We start from the raw sequence: 19,755 nt of genomic DNA, 5'->3' as shown, positions 1-19,755 counted from the left end.
ACACACAAGTGATCCACAGAAACAAGACCGTGACTCCTTAAACAGCTACAGCTGCCACGACCACACAGCAGCTGAGCCAACTATAGCGGGACTTCCTTATCTTTGTTCCTCCTGGCAATCCCTATTTTATGTTCCCTCTTTTAGAAGGCTTAAGAGTGTAGAATTATAACAGTTCTTGAGGACTTTCACCTTGTTTAGTAAGGGCTTCTCGGAGAGCAGGAGTTATCATAGCTCTTCTTTCACTGGCTTCATTCTTCACTGTGCTCCTGATCAAACTAGTTTCCCCTTCCTGCCGCTCCTTTTCTCTCTGTATTAAAATGAAAAGAATGAAACCCAGAATTGGTAATGGGCAAGTGAAATAACAGCACGACAATCATACACACGTAGCATGGATAAAAGGGTTCATCACGAACCACACAGCCCATAAACCTGTTCTCTTCCAAGTGATCACATTTCCAGTCACACACTGCGCTAAAGACACACAAGGGGCTTTTTTCCCCCCAAAAAAGTAACTACATATTCAAACACATACATCCACAAAACATAAATCAATAATCCACTTATCTAGATGTCAAATAGTTTTCACAATCTGAGCACAGACAGCTGCCCAACTTCAGCAAGTTATTTCTCTAAATTTCAATTTCCTCACCTGAAAAGAGAGAAAAGGAATATCTATGGAGCAGAACTGTGTTGAAGATTAAATGAAACAAAATTACCTGGCACAATGCCTGATACATAATAGGACTTCACTAAATTATAGTAGTGCTGGTTGTAACATCTGCAAACCCCAAAAACAAGTCAAAAAATTGCTCTGAGCTGCCCAGCCACCTGCTCAGAACCCAAGTCACTCCACCACCTCCACCTGTAGCCCCAAAGGCTTCTTACAGAAGATCCCATGGTGAAAATCTGTCTTCAGTGATAGAAATAAATCTGAAGGATAATATAAAACTGTGTTTCCTTTTGACTTTGGCCACTAGAAAATTCACAGCACAACTCTGATCACTGTATCAGGCCTTGCATCATCCTTGTCTTATATTCTGTCAGTGACGTCATATTACAAGATGACCCCCATTCACCGTTTACATTGATTTCTTCCTCTCTTTTTAAATCTCATTACATGTATATATATTTTAAAGTTACCTCAATACCTTTTTGGAAGACGGTTAAAGTGCTAATTAATCATTTTGAGACAACCCACAAAGTCTGTGTTACACTTCAGAGGAGACATTCATCAGATCTTACTAAGAGCTGCAGAACCAAAATAAGTCACCTGAGCAGGAGCCCTACCACCGAGCCCTAAACTACCCTCAGTGCCTGTCCATTTTCAGTGTCTAGACCCCAGTGAATCAATGAGCAGACTCAAAACAACGCCCTTTCTACCTAAAAGTGACAACACCTCACAGATGACATGATGTCTTGGGTCTGTGTCAAACTAAAACAGAAAAAGGAGGATGATCCATGTTTGAACCTGGGCAGGAGGTGAATAGGGATTTGCTGTCCCACCAGGGACTTCCCTGGTGGCACAGTGGATTAGACTCCATGCTCCCAATGCAGGGGAACTGGGTTCAATCCCTGGTCAGGGAACTATATCCCACATGCATGCTGCAACTAAGGAGCCCACCTGCCGCAACTAAGACCCAGTGCAACCAAATTTTTTTTTAAAAGAAAGAAAAAAAAAAAAAGAATCCTATGGCTTGTTCTTTTTTTTTTTTTTTTTAAGTCTATTTCAGACCTAAAAGCAAAGATGTGAGCTTGAGTTCCAAGGAAGTCTTGTGGTGGAGCAAAGTGAACTAACCTTGACCTTGAGAGCATTTAAATGTCTGAAGTAATTCCGAAGCAAGTTACTGTAATTCCCTACTAATCATGCAAGAATTGATAGTAGGTGGCAACATCTGCCCTCAAGGGGTTCCCTGGTGGCGCAGTGGTTGAGAGTCCGCCTGCCGATACAGGGGACACGGGTTCGTGCCCAGGTTCGGGAAGATCCCACACGCCGGCGGAGCGGCTGGGCCCGTGAGCCATGGCTGCTGAGCCTGCGCGTCCAGAGCCTGTGCTCCGCAACGGGAGAGGCCACAACAGTGAGAGGCCCGCGTACCGCAATAAGAAGCCCACGCACCACAACAAAGACCCAACACAGCCAAAAATAAATAAATAAATTTATTTAAAAAAAAAAAGAATGGCCATGGAACACTGTCAATGTCCCAACACTAGAGAAATTATCTATTATAAAATGTGAGCGCAGCTACTCCAGATTCAATCATCTGGACACATAATTCACATGGAAAGAGAGCAGCGGCTATGATTAAAGGTCTTGGGTATTCAGGGCAAAATTTTATCATTCTTTCCCTCTATGACAGTTTAGTCCTATCTTGCATATGCAGCAGTAACTCCATTTCTGAAAAGAAATACAATGGTTCACAGCACTCTCCAAGGAAGTGCAAAGCCCCATTCAAATTCTAATTCTAATCTCCTATCTGCAGACATTTTCCCGTTTGCCCAGAATATAACAACATAACAACTGACATAGGACCCGTATATTTTTATTTATTTTTTTATAGCCGTTACATAGTCTAAGCAGAAATAAATGAAGATCCCAGAACTGGTCAATCTGGATTCCTTCCTCTCCTGCACACCCATTGGGCAACGCGTGACCAAGTTCTAAACTTTTAATTCTCAACGTATGGGTTCTCTCCAACCACAATGCCACTGCTTTTGCCCCCCAGCCTTGGTTTCACCTAAGGGACAACTGCAATAGCCCTGTCTCCAACCTTCCACCCCTCCCCAACTCCCAAACCCATCACACTTGTCTTGAAAGAAAACGCATGCCCTCTCCAAGCTGCTATTTTCTGATACGCAAAACGGAAAACTGATTATAAGCTCACTTCCTAGGCACTTAGGAAAATGACTGTAAATAAGTGAGAAGTTCTTTATAAATAGACGGAAATATATGAATCTGCTGTAATAATGGGAGCCAAAAAGTGGTACCAATTCTCTTAAAAAAAAAAAAAAAGAAAGAAAAAGATATTATATAATATTACCGAATTCATTCTCACACCTTCATCCCAGAAACCACAGTACCACCCCAATATTGCCTAGGATAAAAACAAGACAAAAGGGGATTTGTTAAAGACTTTAAGTTAAAACTTCCACCTAGTTGGTTAAGTGCCAACCTTGGGGTTGAAGAGACGTCACCTTACATTTGAGGGTGAATTTAACACTTAAAGCCTTAAAAATAATTATGAAAGGAGAACCAGCTTCATGCTGTTACACTGCAGTACTATGCAGCCTTATAATCAGAACTGGACACACCAAGCTCCTTTTGTAGACTGAAATGTTTCTCTGGTGAGTAATTACCAAGCATCCGCCTTTATTTCCAAAACTAATGATACTGATACCACTGTTCGTCTGCTTAACCAGAACATGCTGTGGGGAGTATTTTAGCAACATTTATTTACTGCAGGAAGAAAACAAGTAGCAATCTGCTTTACATTTAGAAGCACAACACGAGAGAAACAGAAAATAAACAACCTAAGCCTTGGCAGGCTCTTCCTGACTCCCTGTTCTCTAACCAAACTCCTCAACTTCCCTTCTGGGGAAGCAGCAAAGGGGAGTGAGACAAAGAGATGGAGCCTGGGCTTGGTCCCACCCCATCCGACTCTGGACAAATTGCTTTGCTTCTCTAAGCTTGTGTCCTGCCCTGTAAAATGATAAAGTGGAGGTGACAGTACAATACCAGGGTCTTTGTGAGGACTGAATGAGATTATCTAGTGTACTTGACTGCTCCTAATCGTCTGAACCTACCCTGGAGCTCTCTCTCCCCACACCTCCAGCCCACTCATCCTATTCAATCAATTCACATTGCTTCCCACTGCCTTTAGGACAAAGCTCACACTCTCCTGACAGAGGATGAAAAGGCCTCCAGGATCCTGCCCCTGCCTTCCTTCTCTATTTCACCTCTCCACACATCCCCACCGCACTCCACTCTTAACATACTAAACTGCTTAGAGAGTTCCCCAACCTTGCCATATTCCCCTAACACCCCATCCCCTCGGCACATGGCATGTGCAACGTTTCAAACTCTAGCTCTCTTGTTCTCAGTTCTCACTCCCACCCTTCAAATTCTCTTTGGCCCTAGAATTACTGCCTTGCTGCAGAGGGAGGGGGGTAGAAACTATGGTGGTGTTCTAGTCAGACCAAACATATCCCATTTGAAGATATCTCCTTAGACAATAATCGTTTATTAGTTATCAAGGACATACTATGTGGCAGGCAATAAAATAAAGGCTTTAGATAGATTAACTTATTGTATCTTCAAAACAACTTTATAAAGCAGTTACTGTTATCGTCTCCCACTCTAGCACACAGAGTGAAATAACTTGCCCAGACACACAAGCTGAGATACTGTGACACATGAAAGTTAGTGAATATCATTCAAAAGAGGTCTTACAGTAGGAGTGCTCTGGCCCAACTCTACAGCTGATGCTTTTAGGTATTAGAGCGTACTGCTTCCTCTGCAGTAACAACTAAGGCAATTAATGTGATGTAGAATGATGAACAGGCAGAAAGCAGCTCAGGAATCTGCCTGGATGGACCCCAAAGAAAATGCTCTCCGGAGATACGAAAAAGAAGAGCCAAGCAGTAATAACATCCATCACTGAATTTTAGTATACTGTCTCCAATATCAAATGAACACACAGGACACATCTGGAAACCCTGCTGTAACCTAAAAATAATGAAAAGCAAAAAACGGGGCCGTTATTTTCATGCTGCACTGAAGTTGGAAATATATATATATTTTTTCCCCTAGATCTGATGATTTTATGAGTGATTTCTATGAGAAACCTGAAATATCATAAGCCAGCTGCTTAAAGTTCATAAAGTCCAAAATCATTTTATTTCAAAAAATAATTTACATGGACATCCAAATTTTTCCTTAGTGCTTTTTCTCCAGTGCCCTCTAATGGACATAAGAGGAAAAAGCAAAGGAAAAAAATGGACCCGCAAACTATTCCAAACTTTTACAGTACATGTGAAATCTGCTGAAAGTACATCTTGTGTGTTCTCAGCGCGCACGCACACACACACACGCACACACACACACACACACAATGTTAGCAATATGAAGTGGGGATGTGTGGGCTGTGGTTAAGCATTGTACACACATATCAAATGTCACATTATACACCCTAAAAAGAAATCACATTGTACAACCCAAGTACATAAAATTTTATTTGTCAATCATATCTCAATGAAGTTGGAAAAAAAAATTGTCCCAAACTCTTCACCCACTACAAATAAAGCTATAAATATCTTCTCTTAACTTGGAAGATCCAGAAATCTACCTAAATCAGGCATCTCATGCACTGAAATCTATCCCATTTCAAGACAGTTTCACCTTTTAAAATCACTCAGATTTTTATTAAGAGTCATACAATTATATATTTGCTTTGACCCAGTATCTCAACTTGGGGAAAATATAAACCAAGAAAATATCAACACTCTCTTTTAAGTAAAAAAGGTCTCAGACCAGTGCTAATTACAACAGCAGAAAACCTGAAAACAGACTGAACGACCAACTCTAGCACAATGCATAAGCAAATTTAAAATGTCTAAGCATATTTACTTCTCATTTTAATCTCTCAGGCTCTCAGAGACTGTAATGCATTTTCACGCACAGTTCTTATCTGACTCTCAACAACGCTGTGAGGAAGGCAGAGGTTTCGGTCCACGTTTCTCAGACACGGGGATTAAGGCCAGAGAAGATTAAGCTTTGCCCTAAGAGTGCCAAGTTACAAACTGGCTGGCCCAGGCCCTGAACCTACATCCCACAAACTTGTCATTCTTAACAGCTCCTCTGCCAGGGCTTCTAAAATACAAAAGCTACTAAAAGTGACAGCGACAACACTAACACACAAAGTATTAGGAAATAAGTAACAAAATGCTGCAACAGGAACAATCATAATTTTAAATTCGGAAAATAATTTTGGATTCTATAGTTTAGTTTTACACTCATAGAGTATTTTTGGGTTATGATCTCTACAAAAGGAACCAAATATCCCAATATAAGAACGGGCATAGGACAGTGTGTAGTAAAGAATTTGGCCCTGCCCAAAGAGAAGTCTGGCCTCTCCCCAGTTCCTGGAAAGTAACCTCTAACCCCCTGGAACTTCCTGAGTGTTGGGAGTATCTTTATTCATGGTGGGCCCTTCAGAGGCACTTGACAGTTTATGCTATTAGGGTGACTCATGCCAAATTTGGGGGGTACTATGCTGTAGGCTGGATTCAACCCCATGGGCAATCAATCAATCAGGTATGCCTACATAATGAAGCCCCCATAAAAACTCTGGACACCGAAGCTCAGGTGAGCTTCCCAGGTTGGCGATGCTCCACGTGTCATGTCACGCATCCGTGCTGAGAGGGTAGCACATCCTGAGGACAATGAATGAATGCTTCCCAGATTCTGCTCTGTGCATCTCCTCCTTTGGCTGCTTTTTCTGTACCCCTTCCTAGCAATGAACCGTAATCATGAGGGTGACAGCTTTCAGGGAGTTCTGTGAGTCTTTCTAGCAAATGACTGAATCTGAGGGAGGTTTTTAGGAGCCCCCTCAAACTTGCAGTTGGTGTCAGAAGTGAAAGCAGTCTCAGGAACTGTGCCCTCAGACTTTGTAGTCTGTCTAACTCCAGGCAGACAGAAAGAGATGCTTCACAGGAAAAAAATACATTCAATCTCACTCAAAATTAAAGAAATGCAAATTATTATTTTTTAAGGTTATTATTTTTCACCTTTCAGGTTGGTAAGATTTAAAAGATTGAGAACACCTGGGGGTTGGCAAGGGTTTAGAGAAACAGGCATTCTCATCTCTCTCTTATGCAGTAAGAAGAAATAAAAATGTTTTCAGTTTTTTACAGGGCAATTTAGAAATATCATCAAAATTATAAAATTCTCTTTGATCCAGAAATTTCAATTTTACAAATTTACTCAAGATAAATTTATCAGTCATGAAAAATATAAGAGCAAGAGTGTTCATTATAGGGACCTGGTGGCCTAGTGGTTAGGATTCAGTGCTGTAATTGCTGGGCCCAGGTTCAATCCCTGGTCAGGGAACTCCCACAAGCCACGTGGCACAACCAAAAGAAAAAAGAAAAAAAAAAGTACAATTCAGGAATTAAAATAGGTTTTTTTAAAAAAAAAGAGAGTGCTCATTATAGAAATCAGGAAACACCTAAATGTTAATCAACAAGAGTCAAATAACTATGGGACATAATTGTGGACTACTACATAAACATTAAAATTAATTAGGCAGATCTCTATCACAGGACTGGAAACCTGCCATGTTAAATGGAAAAAAGTAGTCTGTAGACTTGGAGTACAAAATTATTCTGTGTAGCCAAAAAAACGAAGTTATACCAAAATGCAGGTGTGTTTGTAAAGGCAGTAAAATACCTGGAAGAATAGTGTCAAAGTGTAAACTGCACTGAGCTGTGAAAAGTACATTTAAGAAGAATAGGGACAGGGGACTGTATTCTTTGAGTTTTTTAAACATATGTAAACAGGGTATTAAATTAAATGAAACTCCAAAGAGAGGGTCAGATCAAGTTATAAATTTTCAAAGGATGGGACTTCCCTGGTGGTCCAGTGGTTAAGACTCTGCGCTTCCAATACAGGGGACATGGATTCGATCCCTGGTCGGGGAACTAAGATCCCACAAGCCATGCAGCACGGCCAAAAGATAAATTGGAAAAAAAAAAAAATTAAATTTTCAAAGGAAATATCTGAGAACAAGTTTAAGAACTTGAAAAGTGCCTCCCTGACATCAAGGATATGAAAGGGTAGAGAGTACGGAGATAACAAGAGAGGAGTTTTGAGGATTTCTTCAGAGAATATTAGAAAGGTATTTTGAGCTCCTTCATCTGCCTCAAATGAAGAGGTGTTTGGGGGTGGAGGGCTGTGTTCTCACCTCAAACCCCAGGAACCTCAAAGAAGCCGCTATGTATCCTCTGCACTCAGACTGGTGAATGACTCCTGCCCAGGAAATCCAGAGAGCAGAAGGCCTGACTAGTTGCTTTAGCAAGTGAGCACTGTTGCTGGAGAGGAACCAGCCTGTGCTCCCAGAATAAAGAACTAAGGAGCATTCCCTTGGGAGCAGGGTAGGGGTGGGGGAGATCTTCAATCCTGACCCACTGGGCAACCAGAGAGAACAGATGAAAGACCTCAAAAGAGGGGAAACCAGAGGTACAGGGCCCCGAGGAAGGAGTGAGGACCATCAGAAGCACACTTCTCAGAGTACACGTGCTCAGTGCAAGGCGCCAGGTGTGGAGACAGCCACGGACGACGTCTCCAAAGGAGTGCTAAACACGCTGCCTGGAAGAAGAGCCAAGTTTAAACACCTGACAACGAGAGAGCACAAAGTCCCCTTGTGACAGTGCCAAGTAAGAACTTCCCCACTTCTCTTTATCTCCTGCTTCCCCCATCCACACCCCAAACCCTAAGGAGATATTATAAAATAGCTACTAGCAAATAGGCCAGGGAGCAGACAATAAGGAGGGGAGAAGTTTCACTCTGAATTAAACTGGAAACTTGGACTGCGTTTATTTAGTATTACTTAGTATTACATAGGACTGGACATTCTACCGCCAAATTAAGACTTTGTACCTTGAAGTGCCTGTCATACTTTATGACCAAAAATGACCAGAAAAGTCATGGAGTCCACCAGAGTTTTCATCCCAAGACAGGGGAAGGGGTCTCCCTCCCATGCGGGTTGAAAAAGGACAGTAAAACTCAAAGTAAAGCAGCTTTTACAATATTTCCCAAAAGTAATCCTTGCTGTAACATAGACTATACCAGTATTTATTACTTTAGAAAGATTTTTCTGTAAGATTTTTAAAATAAGGTTATAAAGACTGTCTGAATATGATAAATATTTTTATAATAAAATAGAGATTTAGGGACTTCCTTGGTGGCGCAGTGGTTAGGAACCTGCCTGCCAATGCAGGGGACACGGGTTTGAGCCCTGGTCCAGTAGGATCCCACATGCCACAAAGCAACTAAGCCCGTGCACCACAACGACTCAGCCTGCACTCTAGAGCCAGCGAGCCACAACTACTGAGCCCACATGCCACAACTACTGAAGTCCATACACCTAGAGCCCCTGCTCCACAACAAGAGAAGCCACCGCGAAGAGAAGACCGCACACCACAACGAAGAGTAGCCCGTGCTCTCTGAAACTAGAGAAAGCCTGCACACAGCAACGAAGACCCAATGCAGCCATAAATTAATTAATTAATTTTTTAAAAAATAGAAATTTAGGTGCATATAAAATAAAATTTAAATAAATATTCCAGTATTTATTTAATTATTAATAGCGATTTTTTATGAGGAGACAGAATTACTGGTAGGTTTTTGCCCTTTCTCTATTTTCCAAATTTTCATTATTACAAGTATGTCAATTTATAGTGAAAAAAATTTTTTTTTATTTAATTTAATTTTTTTTGGCTGAGCCACTCAGCTTGTGGGATCTTAGTTCCCCGACCAGGGACCGAACCCACGCCCCCTGCAGTGGAAGCACAGCGTCTTAACCACTGGACCACCAGGGAAGTCCCTATAGTGAAAAAAATTTTTAATTTTAACTAGGAAAAATTAAATAAATAATCGTTAAATTTGTTTCCTTAAATTACCATTTGCTATGGTATGAGTCTACCCAGAGTAAAATTAGAAGGTCTTCATGTTTTACAGATATAGTAAGTACTCAAGACTTTTATATAATTCAAAACTAGTTATTCACCAACTAGTCCTATCAAAAAATGGTAGAGGGGCTTCCCTGGTGGCGCAGTGGTTGAGAGTCTGCCTGCCGATGCAGGGGACGCGGGTTCGTGCCCCGGTCTGGGAAGATCCCACATGCCGCGGAGCAGCTGGGCCCATGAGCCATGGCCGCTGAGCCTGCGCGTCCGGAACCTGTGCTCCGCAACGGGAGAGGCCACAACAGTGAGAGGCCCGCGAACCACAAAAAAAAAAAAAAAAAAAAAAAAAAGGTAGATATTCTCATATGGCAATATCATAAATAATTCATAATCCAGTTGATACTAGTTTTTTTTTTGTTTTATTTTGTGGGCATAGGAAAATAGTTCCCCTGACACTCTTTATCTTGAAAACTTCAGAAAAGTTGAAAGGTACAATGAAGACCCACATTCCCTTCACCTAGATTCACTACTTTTGCTTGATCAATATCTATCTATAAACACACACACACACACGTTATGCACATGTATGTATGTGTGTGTTATGTACAAAAACAAAATTTTGCTAAACCACTTGAAAGTATGTTGCAGACACCACAGCACCTCACCTTTAAATTACTGCAAAATTCAGCTCCAAGAAAAAGATATGAACCTATAGAACTACAACACCATTATTACAATAAGAAAAATTAACATAAATCTAATATTACCCAATAGAAAATTCAATTCAAATGTCCCCAATGTCAAGACAATGGCCTTTTCTCTTTGATTCAAGATCAAAGTTTATACAATGCATTTGTTTATATTTCATTAGTCTTTTAAAATCTTAGAACAGTACCAACCCCAAGTTTTATTGTTGCTGTTACTGTCTACAACATAGACTCTTTAAAGAGCCTGGCCTGTTGTCTCCTAGACTGTCCCACATTCTGGATTTGTCTGATTGTTTCCCCATTAGATTCAGGTTAAACTTTTTTGACACAAAATTGCATAGATGATGTCGTATATACCTTGCTACAGATCATATCAGGAGGTACATAAGGTCAAGTTGTAACATAAATGATGATGCTAAATTTGATTCTTTGTAAACGTACATTTTTCCCTTTATGCTTAGTAAATAATCTACGGGGAATTTATTTTTCCACACTGATTTATTTATTTTTGGCACGTCTAAGTGGTTTAGTTCCTGGCATGATGTTTTGAGACTATGTCAATATCTGTTGCTCAAAGACATTTCACCTAATCCTTGCTTAAATCAATTATTACACTAGGGACTGCAAACAGGTAATTTTCTAATTCTATCATGCCCTCTTTATTTATAATCTGTAAACCTTCTGTAAAGACTTTCTCCTTACAAGAGACACGGAAGGACACTACATAATGATCAAGGGATCAATCCAAGAAGAAGATATAACAATTATAAATATATATGCACCCAACACAGGAGCACCTCAACACATAAAGCAACTGCTAACAGCTATAAAAGAGGAAATCAACAGTAACACAATAATAGTGGGGGACTTTAACACCTTACTTACACTAATGGACAGATCATAAAAAATGAAAATAAATAAGGAAACAGAAGCTTTGAATGACACAACAGACCAGATAGATTTAATTGATATTTATAGGACATTCCATCCAAAAACAGCAGATTACACTTTCTTCTCAAGTGCGCAAGGAACATTCTCCAGGATAGCTCATATCTTGGGTCACAAATCAAGCCTCAGTAAAATTAAGAAAATTGAAATCATATCAAGCATCTTTTCCGACCACAATGCTATGAGATTAGAAATGAATTACAGGGAAAAAAATGTAAACACCACAAACACATGGAGGTGAAACAATACGTTACTAAATAACCAAGAGATCACTGAAGAAATCAAAGAGGAAATCAAAAAATACCCAGAGACAAATGACAATGAAAACACGACGATCCAAAACCTATGGGATGCAGCAAAAGCAGTTCTAAGAGGGAAGTTTATAGCTATACAAGCCTACCTGAAGAAATAAGAAAAATCTCAAATAAACAATCTAACCTTACACCTAAAAGAACTAGAGAAAGAAGAACAAACACAACCCAAAGTTAGCAGAAGGAGAGAAATCATAAAGATCGGAGCAGAAATAAATGAAATAGAAACAAAACAATAGCAAAGATCAATAAAACTAAAAGCTGGTTCTTTGAGAAGATAAACAAAATTGATAAACATTAGCCAGACTCATCAAGAAAAAGAGGGAGAGGACTCAAATCAATAGAATTAGAAATGAAAAAGGAGAAGTTACAACAGACACCACAGAAATACAAAGCATCCTAAGAGACTACTACAAGCAACTCTACGCCAATAAAATGGACAACCTGGAAGAAATGGACAAATTCTTAGAAAGGTATAACCTTCCAAGACTGAACCAGGAAGAAATAGAAAATATGAACAGACCAATCACAAGTAATGAAATTGAAACTGTGATTTAAAATCTTCCAACAAACAAAAGTCCAGTACCAGATGGCTTCACAGGTGAATTCTATCAAACATTTAGAGAAGAGCTAACACCCATCCTTCTCAAACTCTTCCAAAAAATTGCAGAGGAAGAAACACTTCCAAACTCATTCTATGAGGCCACCATCACCCTGATAGCAAAACCAGGTAAAGATACTACAAAAAAAGAAAATTACAGACCAATATCACTGATGAATACAGATGCAAAAATCCTTAATAAAATACTAGCAAGCAGAATCCAACAACATATTAAAACGATCATGCACCATGATCAAGTGGGATTCATCCCAGGGATGCAAGGATTCTTCAATATACGCAAATCAATCAATGTGATACACCATATTAACAAATTGAAGAATAAAAACAATATGATCGGGCTTCCCTGGTGGCACAGTGGTTAAGAATCTGCCTGCCAATGCAGGGGACACGGGCTCGAGCCCTGGTCTGGGAAGATCCCACATGCCGCGGAGCAACTAGGCCCGTGAGCCACAACTACTGAGCCTGCGCATCTGGAGCCTGTGCTCCACAACGGGAGAGCCCACAACATTGAGAGGTCCGCGCACCGCAACGAAGAGTGGCCCCCGCTCACCACAACTGGAGAAAGCCCTTGCACAGAAACGAAGACCCAACACAGCCAAAATTAAATATTAATTAATTAATTATTTTTAAAAAATGGTCTACATCAAAAAAATCTTAAAAAAAAAAAAACCATATGATCATCTCCATAGATGCAGAAAAAGCTTTTGACAAAATTCAACACCCATTTATGATAAAAACTCTCCAGAGAGTGGGCACAGAGGGAGCCTACCTCAACATAATAAAGGCCATATATGACAAACCCACAGCAAACATCATTCTCAATGGTGAAAAACTGAAAGCATTTCCTCTAAGATCAGGAATGAGACAAGGATGTCCACTCTCACCACTATTATTCAACATCGTTTTGGAAGTCCTAGCCATGGCAATCAGACAAGAAAAAGAAATAAAAGGAATACAAATTGGAAAAGAAGAAGTAAAACTGTCACCGTGTGCAGATGACATGATACTATACATAGAGAATCCTAAAGATGCCACCAGAAAACTACTAGAGCTAATCAATGAATTTGGTAAAGTGGCAGGATACAAAATTAATGCACATAAATATCTTGCATTCCTATACACTAATGATGAAAAATCTGAAAGAGAAATTAAGGAAACACTCCCATTTACCATTGCAACTAAAAGAATAAAATACCTAGGAATAAACCTACCTAGGTAGACAAAGGACCTGTATGCAGAAAACTATAAGACACTGATGAAAGAAATTAAAGATGATACAAACAGATGGAGAGATATACCATGTTCTTGGATTGGAAGAATCAACATTGTGAAAATGACTCTACTACCCAAAGTAATCTACAGATTCAATGCAATCCCTATCAAATTACCAATGGCATTTTTTATGGAACTAGAACAAAAAAACCTTAAAATCTGTATGGAGACACAAAAGACCCCGAATAGCCATAGCAGTTTTGAGGGAAAAAAACGGAGCTGGAGGAATGAGACTCCCTGACTTCAGACTATATTATAAAGCTACAGTAATCAAGACAATCTGGTACTGGCACAAAAAACAGAAACATAGATCAATGGAACAAGATAGAAAGCCCAGAGATAAACCCACGCACCTATGGTCAACTAATCTATGACAAAGGAGGCAAGGATATACATTGGAGAAAAAACAGTCTCTTCAATAAGTGGTGCTGGGCAAACTGGACAGCTACATGTAAAAGAATGAAATTAGAACACTCCCTAACACCACTCACAAAAAGAAACTCAAAATGGATTAGAGACCTAAATGTAAGACCGGACACTATAAACCTCTTAGAGGAAAACATAGGAAGAACACTCTTTGACATAACTCACAGCAAGATCTTTTTTGATCCACCTCCTAGAGTAATGGAAATAAAAACGAAAATAAACAAATGGGACCTAATGAAACTTCAAAACTTTTGCACAGCAAAGGAAACCATAAACAAGACAAAAAGACAACCCTCAGAATGGGAGAAAATATTTACAAACGAATCAACGGACAAAGGATCAATCTCCAAAATATATAAACAGGTCATGCAGCTCAATATTAAAAAAACAAATAACCCAATCCAAAAATGGGCAGAAGATCTAAATAGACATTTCTCCAAAGAAGACATGCAGATGGCCAAGCACATGAAAAGCTGCTCAACATCGCTAATTATTAGAGAAATGTAAACCAAAACTACCATGAGGTATCACCTCACACCAGTAAGAATGGGCATCATCAGAAAACCTACAAATAACAAATGCTGGAGAGGGTATGAAGAAAAGGGAACCCTCTTGCACTGTGGGTGGGAATGTAAATTGATACAGCCACTATGGAGAACAGTATGGAGGTTCCTTAAAAAACTAAAAATAGAACTACCATATGATCCAGCAATCCCACTACTGGGCATATACCCAGAGAAAACCATAATTCAAGAAGACACATGCACCCCAATGTTCATTGCAGCAGTACTTACAATAGCCAGGTCATGGAAGCAACCTATATGCCCATCGACAGATGAACGGATAAAGAAGATGTGGTACATATATACAATGGAATATTACTCAGCCATAAAAAGGAATGAAATTGGGTCATTTGTTGAGATGTGGATGGATCTAGAGACTGTCATACAGAGTGAAGTAAGTCAGAAAGAGAAAAACAAATACTGTATGCTAACACATATATATGGAATCTAAAAAGAAAAAAAAGGTTCTGAAAATCCTAGGGGCAGGACAGGAATAAAGATACAGACATAGAGAATGGACTTGAGCACACGGGGAGGGGGAAGGGTAACCTGGGACAAGTGAGAGAGTGGCATGGACTTTATACACTACCAAATGTAAAACAGATAGCTAGTGGGAAGCAGCCACATAGCACAGGGAGATCAGCTTGGTGCTTTGTGACCACCTAGGGGGTGTGATAGGGAGGGTGGGAGGGAGATGCAAGAGGGAGGAGATATGGGGACATATGTATATGTATAGCTGATTCACTTTATTATACAGCAGAAACTAACACACCATTGTAAAGCAATTATATTCCAATAAAAATGTTAAAAAGAAAAAGTCCAAAAAAAAAACTTCCTCCTGTGCCTCCCTTTTTTTTTTTGAGTAGCACAAGGATTGATTTTTTTTTAATTTGATGTAATATAATCCATTATGTTCATCATTATGTTGATTTTTGATGTTCAAACTGCCCCATATTTGGCCTGTGAGAAACTCCTCAAGCTGGTTCCTATATCCTTTAGACACTGAGGACCTACCTACTCAACAAGACATCCCAGGCTCATCTGCTACACTCCCTTCCCCAACCCTGGAATCAGCCATTTCTTCAAGGAGCCCTAGTTCCTTTTAGTAGGGTAATGATTTTAGAAAACAAGATCTGAGGGCTTACTCTGTTTGTTTCTAGGTCTGTGGCACAATAAAGAATACATCTGGTCTTTGTCCCTAGCTCCTGGCACAGAGCTTCAAAAAACCCTGGCATTTCCTAAAGAGACAGAAGTGTCTTTGTTATGCTAACGAGGTGACTCACAGTGGGCCCCTAGATAGCTTCAGGAAAAGAGCTGGTCACCAGAAGACAATCACATAATGCAACTTTGGGCCAGCTGGATCTCCAGAGACATGAGGGGGAGGGGAGGCTGGCTGGAGATTGAGTTCAAACACCTAGCCAATGATCTAATTAATCATGCCTACATAATGAAACCCCAATAAAAATTCTGGATGCTAAAGCTCAGTAGAGGGCTTCCCTGGTGGCGCAGTGGTTAAGAATCCACCTGCCAACACAGGGACATGGGTTCGAGCCCTGGTCCGGGAAGATCCCACATGCTATGGAGCAACTAAGCCTGTGCACCACAACTTCTGAGCCTGCGCTCTGGAGCCCACAAGCCACTACTGAGCCCACGTGCCACAACTACTGAAGCCCGCGCGCCTAGAGCCGGTGCTCTGCAACAAGAGAAGCCACTGCAATGAGAAGCCCGCACACCGCAATGAAGACTCGACACAGCCAAAAATAAATAAATAAACAAATAAATTTACAAAGTAAAAAATAAAGCTCAGGAGAGCTTCCTAGGTGGTGAACACATGGATGGGGTGGGAGGGTGATGTGCCCAGATTCCACGATGAGGGGGCATAGAAACTCTGGGTCTCTTCCCCAACCCTCCACTCTCAGATCTTGCCCTACGCTTCCTTTCCATTTGGTGGTTTCTGATTTGTATCCTTCGCTACAAAACTGTAACCATAAGTCCCTGACTTACAATGGTTTGATGTTGCGAAAGCGATACAAATTTAGTAGACACCTTACTTCGAATTTTGAATGTTGGTCTTTTCCCAGGCTACCCATATGCAGTACAATACACTCTTGTGATGCCAGCAAGCCAAGGCTCCCAGTCAGTCACACAATCACAAAGGAGCATAAACAACCAATACACGCAAAACCATTCTGCACCCCTATAACCACTCTTTCACTTTCAGTACGTTATTCAATAGATTACATGAAACATTCAACACTTCATTATAAAACAGGCTTTATGTTAGATGATTCTGCCCAAATGTAGGCTAATTTAAGTGTTCTGAGTATGTTTAAGGTAGGTTAGGCTAAGCTTTGATGTTTGATAGGTTAGGTGTATTAAATATGTTTTTGACTTACAAAATTTTCAACTTAAAATGGGTTGATTGGGACATAACACCATTGTAAATCAAGGGAGATTTATACAGTGCTTTCAGTGAGTTGAGTCATCCTAGCAAATTATCGAACGTGAGGGGATCGGACATGAGAACCCCCATACTTATGACCAGTTGGTCGGAAGTCCAAGTGGACCCTTAGACTTACAGCTACCACTGAAGTGGAGACAGTCTTGCACAGGACTATGGGGGGTCTGACACTAACTCCAGGTAGTGCCAGAACTGAATTGAACTGCAGGTCATTTGAATTAACTGGGTGTTAGTTAGTGTCAGAACATGAAAAGGTCCTTTCAACAAACACAGCCACAAAATATTATTTATACACACACACACTTAAATTATAAATTTGCAAATATAACATGACAATAAACGTACATTTTTAAAAATCTTAAGTTCGTATCAGCCTCCACATCATACCACCTGGAAATCACATTAATGCACATGGATCCACTTTATTATTTTTCACAGCTGTACAACAGTATTATACTGTGTGGGTACATCATGCTTTTTTCAGCCAGTATCCAATAGCTGTTTGTTAAACTTGCTGCAAGGTATAACCTCGTGCAGATGCTGTTTTGTATTTGTGAAGATGTATCTTCAAGGCAAATTTATACATCTGGGCCTGCTGGATCACGCGTAAATGCGTGTGAATTTGGTAAAGACTGCCCAAAGCCCCTGCATACGGGTATACCATTCTGGACTCCCATCAGAAAGGTATGGGTGCCTGTTTCCACAGAGCCTCACCAATTGTGCATTGTCCAACTTTTGAATTTCTGCTATTTTTCTAGGTGAGAAATGTATATCAGTGTAGTTTTAATTTGCATGTCCTTTATTACGAGTGAATTTGAGGATTTCTTCATATGTTTAAAGTCTATTTGTAGAGGTTTTTCTGAGACTCGCCTATTCATGTGTTTTTCCTATTTTTTTTCTACTAAAGTCTTTTTTTTTTCATTCAATTTTTAAGAGTGCTATGTATGGTAGAAAAATTAACTCCTTCTTTATAGTATAAGGGGCAAATATTTTCCCTCACTTTATCATTTGTCTTTTGATTTTGTCTATAGTTATGTGAATTTTTTAAAAAATCACTGATATTCAATGTTTTATTGTTTCCAGATTTCAGATCATATACAAAATCTTTTTTCAAGTTTTAAATAATGCATCTAATTCTATTATTTACGTATTTTTCAACATTTATATCTCTGATTGGTGATCTACCTCAGATTGGAGTTTATCCTGATGTATGTATGAGCTTCAGAGCCAATTTATCTTTTCACGAGTAGCTAGCCAGTTGTCAACATCATTTATCTTAAAAGTACATCTTCCCCCTGGGGAAAAGAGACACCACCTTTATCATATATGAAATTCCCTATATTCTTGGATCTATTCCTGGAATTTTATTCTGTTGCATTGGTCTGTCTCATCGGGAGCCAGTACAACAGTGTCAGTTACAGATGCCTTGTAGTAAGTTTAAATACCTGGTAGGGCGAGCCTTTCTCATCATGACTTTTGCCAAAGTTTCCCTAACTACCCTTGCATGTTTATTTTTCCACATGAATCAACCAGTCTAGCTCCAAAAAAAAATACCTTACTGGAATTTTAATGGGATTGCATCAAATGCATGTATTAAAAGAACTGACAGCGTTACAATACTGAATCACCATATCTAAAAACGAGGAAGCTCTTTTCATTTGTTCAAGGCACTTTTAGATCTTCCAGGAATGTTTTAAAGTCTTCCTCGTAGAGATTTAAGATTATTTCTTCAGAAGTGTATCCCTATGTGCGTGCTTATTTTTTATGTAGCTGCTGTAAATGGGGTCCTCTCCCACCACAGCTTCTAACTGGTTATTATCTGGGAATATAAAGGGCGTTGACTTTTTACCTTACTATGGCCTGCTGCCTTACTGAACTGTTTCATTTGAGTTTGTGTTAATTTTATCATAGGCTTTCCTGGATTCTTCCACAGTTTGCTTCTTTTGTTTCTAAGACTTATGCAATCGATACATTTTTACCTTAGGATATTCTCATTTCCCAAAACTCACACATAAATTGAGACTTTATATTTTTATATTATTGTATATATAATGTTATTTCAATTTTAGATCATTAGACTCTGCATAAAACCCTACTACACCATACATTCTCTTACTCTTCGAGTAACTAAGACAATGACAACCTAGATGAACATTTCCTAGATTCCTAGGGCCTCCACCTAAGCTGACCTCAACACCCACAGACCACCGTGCCATCCCTAAGCGCAACACCACTCGGTCTACGACAGGGAAGCACTTTTACATGAGGGTTCCACTGGGAATATCAACACCAATCTTATCATGCTGCTCAGCCTGTCATCTTCAGCCACAACACTGAGGAAAGTCCCTCTAACCATCTACCCTTTCCTCAGTTATGTCTATTCTACTACGGGCTCATTTCCACAGGGCTGAGAAAGATTTTCATGTTATAATGGCCAAAAAAAGTATAAAACTCTCAAAACAGGAGGCAAAGAACTAAAACTGTCCAATTATGAGCTCAGATGGACTATGCACCAATACAGATGCTAGATGTCAACCAACTGTCGGATCCCAGCTCACCATTTCCCAAAATTACAGTACCTTTTCTTTCTTCATACGATCCATAATCTTGCCGAGGTCTTCAACATCAATGACAGATTTTAGACTCTGATGGTCCTCAGTACCAGACTCTTCCTCACTGGTGCTCCCAAAGGGCTCTTCCTGCTGGAACATCAATGCTTCAGAAATACACTGTGCAAAGTAGCAAAGTGTCTAATATTCATTCCCAGATT

At 39.8% G+C, this 19,755-nt stretch overlaps 1 protein-coding gene across 4 annotated transcripts in view; it reads right to left on the bottom strand.

Moving 5' to 3' along the window:
* The window catches only part of TYW1 (tRNA-yW synthesizing protein 1 homolog), a 222,014-nt gene that overhangs the window by 183,716 nt on the left and 18,543 nt on the right, over nt 1–19,755 (bottom strand). For 3 of the 4 annotated variants that reach the window (XM_060032201.1, XM_060032199.1, XM_069541418.1), the window contains 2 exons: nt 19,565–19,687; nt 190–307 (listed from right to left, as the gene is read on the bottom strand). In XM_060032201.1, the coding sequence (XP_059888184.1) occupies nt 190–307; nt 19,565–19,687 (241 nt within the window). The remainder of the gene's footprint in view (nt 1–189; nt 308–19,564; nt 19,688–19,755) is intronic. The other variant, XM_060032200.1, reaches the window with a different exon arrangement.

This window comes from Delphinus delphis, chromosome 15 (genome assembly GCF_949987515.2).
Source record: "Delphinus delphis chromosome 15, mDelDel1.2, whole genome shotgun sequence".
In the NCBI taxonomy this organism is placed as follows: Eukaryota; Metazoa; Chordata; class Mammalia; order Artiodactyla; family Delphinidae; genus Delphinus; species Delphinus delphis.
This window is presented reverse-complemented; position numbering and strand designations above follow the sequence as displayed.